The sequence below is a fragment of the Labeo rohita genome, chromosome 6, assembly GCF_022985175.1.
Source record: "Labeo rohita strain BAU-BD-2019 chromosome 6, IGBB_LRoh.1.0, whole genome shotgun sequence".
In the NCBI taxonomy this organism is placed as follows: Eukaryota; Metazoa; Chordata; class Actinopteri; order Cypriniformes; family Cyprinidae; genus Labeo; species Labeo rohita.
In genome coordinates, this window is record NC_066874.1 from 30741067 (window position 1) to 30745247 (window position 4181).

At 42.4% G+C, this 4181-nt stretch overlaps 1 protein-coding gene across 1 annotated transcript; it reads left to right on the forward strand.

Moving 5' to 3' along the window:
• Positions 1 to 968: 968 nt before the first annotated feature.
• On the forward strand, positions 969 to 3975 carry mych (myelocytomatosis oncogene homolog). The gene is made up of 3 exons (XM_051113206.1): positions 969 to 1136; positions 2014 to 2556; positions 2639 to 3975. Exons 2-3 carry the CDS (start codon positions 2025 to 2027, stop codon positions 3196 to 3198), a joined length of 1092 nt encoding a protein of 363 aa, XP_050969163.1. The 5' UTR covers positions 969 to 1136; positions 2014 to 2024; the 3' UTR covers positions 3199 to 3975.
• Positions 3976 to 4181: the final 206 nt, after the last annotated feature.

Below are 4181 nucleotides of genomic sequence, written 5' to 3' on the forward strand. Positions count from 1 at the left end.
TTTATATCCTTGCTCATTCACCCAATGTTTTATGTATCCTGAATGATCAATGCATTCGAAAACTATTGCATTTTAATTTTTAACATAGTTTAAGGTATATAAATAATTTATACAATTAAATACTGCTTAATCTGTTTTGGAATGCCTTGCAATTCAAGTTGCACTACCTCTTTAATTTGAGGTCACAGAAACTGCACATATAACAACTATGGATAATGTTGTCTAGATCGTTTAAGAAGAAGCAGAGCATATAACACTGAACGTTGAACGTGTATGAGAATTCTATTTTCCCTTTGTTGCATTCTGATCAGCGGTTGCAAAGAATGCAGGATTCCGCCCATATGTTGAATTCGCGGGAGACTCATAAATCATTCGCGCCACCTGAGAAAGGGGGGGTTACCTCTGCACGTGTTGAGCCGGATGCGATTCTTTTGTTATGTAACCAACGCCTATATCTTCCTCATATGCACTTCAGACACTGTAAAGTTCATATTTCTATCCCTTAAGTCGCGGAAGAGCTGTGTATACAGGGAGTGTCTGTTTGAGAACAGTATGTCCTTGTATACATATATTACCCGCCAAAACAGACCACAGCACAACGTGATCGCAGCTTTCTTTCTCTTTTTTTGTACACACTACTATCGCTGTAGCAAACCAGAGCCGGCATTTGTGAACACTCGCACACGTGTGTGAGTTACAACCCCCCCTTCTTTTTCTTGGAATTGTACGGTTCATTGAGTGCACGAGCGCACCAGCAGACACTAGGTCCGACCTATATTCCCTTCGTTCCTCCGCGGCTGTTCAGTCGCTTTTCCGTGAAGGCTTTTATTGAATATCAGGCTACAGACTATAATTAGGCATAATTACTAAAAGAGTTTTCATTCAACATTTGTCGAATAAGTTTTGGCGCGAGTTTTCTCGCGGAGGAATTATGGCAGTACATCGCCCTTTAAAATTAAATGGTCTCCATCCGTCGCCACACCCACTGCCAGTTTCTGTCCGCGTGGGCTCTGACATGCCGCAAGTAGGATCTGCGGTTTTTCAGACGTTTTTGAAATAATTTTTTAAACAGTTATTTTAAATTGACCGACGGTTTTCATCGATTTTATTCGCCGTAGTGTTTGGGAAAAAATAAGGTAAGGCGTGACTTTTTTTTTTTTTTTTTTTTTTTGGTAAAGCGTTCCTGCATGTGGTCTGTCTACCCGGCTTCCTCCATATGATTTTACTATGTGAACCCCTCACTTGTGCAGGAAGTGCATTACTCGTAAAGAAATTAGTGAAGGCGTTTTAGAAAGTTGCATTGATGCAGCTTCATATGCTTTGTGGATCTTCTATGATTTTTGATCCGCCGTTTAATGCACATTTATAAAAAGATAAAGTCTTTTCATTCAATGTCTATTCTACTTTATCTACATTTTATAACGTGTATGTATCAGCGTCGTTCCGTTTAAATACCAACGTTACTATTTTAAAGAGTTTGATCATGCTGGAACATATAATTTTTAAATTTTTAAGCAGTTTTGTTCATCACCGCTAAGGTTTAAAAATTGTTTCGGTGAAAGCCACTTTAATCAATGTCATGACTATTGAAAAGAGGCGTTTAAAGATATTTAAGATAGTAATATCAATAATATTGACAGAAAAAATGGTTTTACATAAATTCCATTAAGACAAATGAGAGTAAGCTCGTTTCTCGTTATTAGCTTTCAAAAAGACGTATGAGTTACCATAATTTTTTTTTTTAATGTGAGAAATTTGGCATGGAACAAAAACTCCGTGCGGGACCTTTCCAGCTGTTCAGTGACATCACTGCACGGGCGAAATTAGCCCCGCCCACATGGGCGGAGCCACCGTTGTAAACATGAATAAAAATGAACGCGCCAGCCGGGAAACTTTACAATCGGCAGTGCTTAAGAACAACACTTCGCAGGCCGTTTAGAAACACGCCGAGTGGACTTTTACTCTTGGATACACGTTGTCTGTCATTTTAAAGGATTGCGTTTTTTTTGACAGGTTCCGCCAAGATGTTGCAGTCTTGTTCTCCATCGCACGATTGGCTTTGCGATTCCGAGCCGCTGCTGTTTGACGACGAGTTTTGCTTGAGCCTCATGAAGGACTTGCAGTCCATCCCCACGCCGCCCCAGTCACCTCCGATGAAACCGGGGCTCGCAAAGAATCTATCCACGGTGGATCAGTTGGAGTTAGTATCTGAACTTTTAATGGAGGACAGCGACTTTCTCCAGCTGGACTGGAACTTTACAGGCAGCGCTTCAGCGGCTGATTCGGATCCGCTTTCGGAGGACTGCCTGTGGCACAGCGAAAAACCGACCGAGGATAAACTCTCAGCGGTGCTCTCCACAAGTCCCCTGCTCTCCGATATTGACACTGAGATTTTTGCTGAAATTGCTGGCTCTACGTTGGACTGCCACAATGTGGCGCTCGCCTGTCAAGCTCTGGAGAGCGAGGATTTACCGCTGGACAGCCAGGAGCAGATCGAGTCCACGTCTGATTATGGCTCGCTGTCCACTGGAGGAGAATCATCAACAAGCGATTCTGGTGAGTCTTTTGATTCGCATGCAAGGTTTATTTAGCTGTTTTTGTTCAAAGCGGATTTTAACATTGTGCTTGTGCTCCACAGAGGAGGAGATTGATGTTGTAACAGTCCGGCGGTCAAGCACGCTGACGCGCTCGCAACACCAGCAGCAGTTGGAGGACAGTCGGCGTGAGCAGCAGCGTGCTCTCAAGCGCTGTCACTTTGAAATCCAACAACAGCACAACTACGCCGCCCCGCGGCCCGCCTCTCCTCCGCCCCCGCCCTCCCCGGTTTCCGTGCCCCCTCTCAAACGCTCCCGAGGGTCTGGAGACTCCCACCGAAGCGCGCAGAGCACGGGACGCTCTCGCAGTCTGGCCTCCCGACAGGGGGCGGACACCGAGGACGAAGAAGAGAGACGGAGGACGCACAACGTGATGGAGAGGCAAAGGCGCAACGAGTTAAAAAACTGCTTCCTTAGGCTACGGGACAACGTCCCCGAACTGTCCAATAACGACAAGGCGTCCAAGGTGGTGATTTTAAAGCGGGCGAAAGAAAGCATCAGAAATCTGGAAACAGAGAACCAGAGACTGACACAGAAGAGAGAGAAACTTAGAGAACGACAAGAACAGCTAAAAGCCAGACTGGAACAGCTCAAGAGGTTGTGAGCGTCTTGGACTAAAAAGTAACAAAGTGTAACACTTGTGACTGACTGTAAAGACTTGTGGATTTTTTCCCACCGCAAATTTCCGTTTGGAAACCCGCATGGTCAATGCAAGAAAAACGTTCTCAGTGTTTTATGACTTTACTAAGTCATCTAGTTCTTGCGTCTTAATATGAATCTGTTTCATATACTGTATGTTGAATGAGTAATCAGATAAAGCATAGTTAGCCTTAAGAAACACCTTAGATGATTCTCACACATTCTACCTTATTGTTCATACATTTCTTGTTATATTTTGGGCTGGATCCAAAGGATGTTGAAAAAAAATAAGGGGTTGAATGTAATTTGCAGATGATTGTTTTTATAGACTAAAGTATGCATTTGTTGATGTTCAGACTGGAAAGATAAACTATTGGATTCATGTTCATGCATAGCTCGTATTGTTGAGGTCTGGAGTTGTGGAGCGTATTCGTACTTGGATCACTCTGTGTTTGACTCCATGTGTCTTTACTCTGTCGGTTATTGTATGTTCCCTCTCATTTCTATGTTTATCTACCTCTACCAGGAAGAAGCCTGGCTATTTTATTGCCTTCATAATGGCAACTGTATAGAATGTTTCTTTAATTTTTTTCCTGTGTAAATACCACCTGTTAATTATGTATTATAAATTATTTAGGCATTTTCTTCTTAGTTCATTTGCAGGTTTTTGAAATAAAAAAAAAGTTTTGTTCATCTTCAACTGCACTTTGTTTTATAAAGTAATAAAGAAAGAGCAAGATGACTTTTTGTGTTCGGATCTTTTTTTTACTGGCACCATGCAGAAAGTCACAACTTAAAGACTTCAAGGTGTGGTTCTGTCACAGGTGAAATTGTTGGCACTCAGAATTGCACAAGACTAAAACCTTTAAAGAAAAGAAGGAATGTTTGAGTGATGGAATTCAGGTCAAGGTGAGGGGGTGGCAAGATTGACATTTGTTGAAAGTCTAA

What these genes read in the sequence shown, in the direction of transcription:
- mych (XM_051113206.1), top strand. Translation starts at nt 2,025, where the DNA reads ATGTTGCAGTCTTGTTCTCCATCGCACGATTGGCTTTGCGATTCCGAG. An exon ending in ATCATCAACAAGCGATTCTG is followed by an intron (nt 2,557 to 2,638) that starts GTGAGTCTTTTG and finishes TGTGCTCCACAG; the next exon opens with AGGAGGAGATTGATGTTGTA.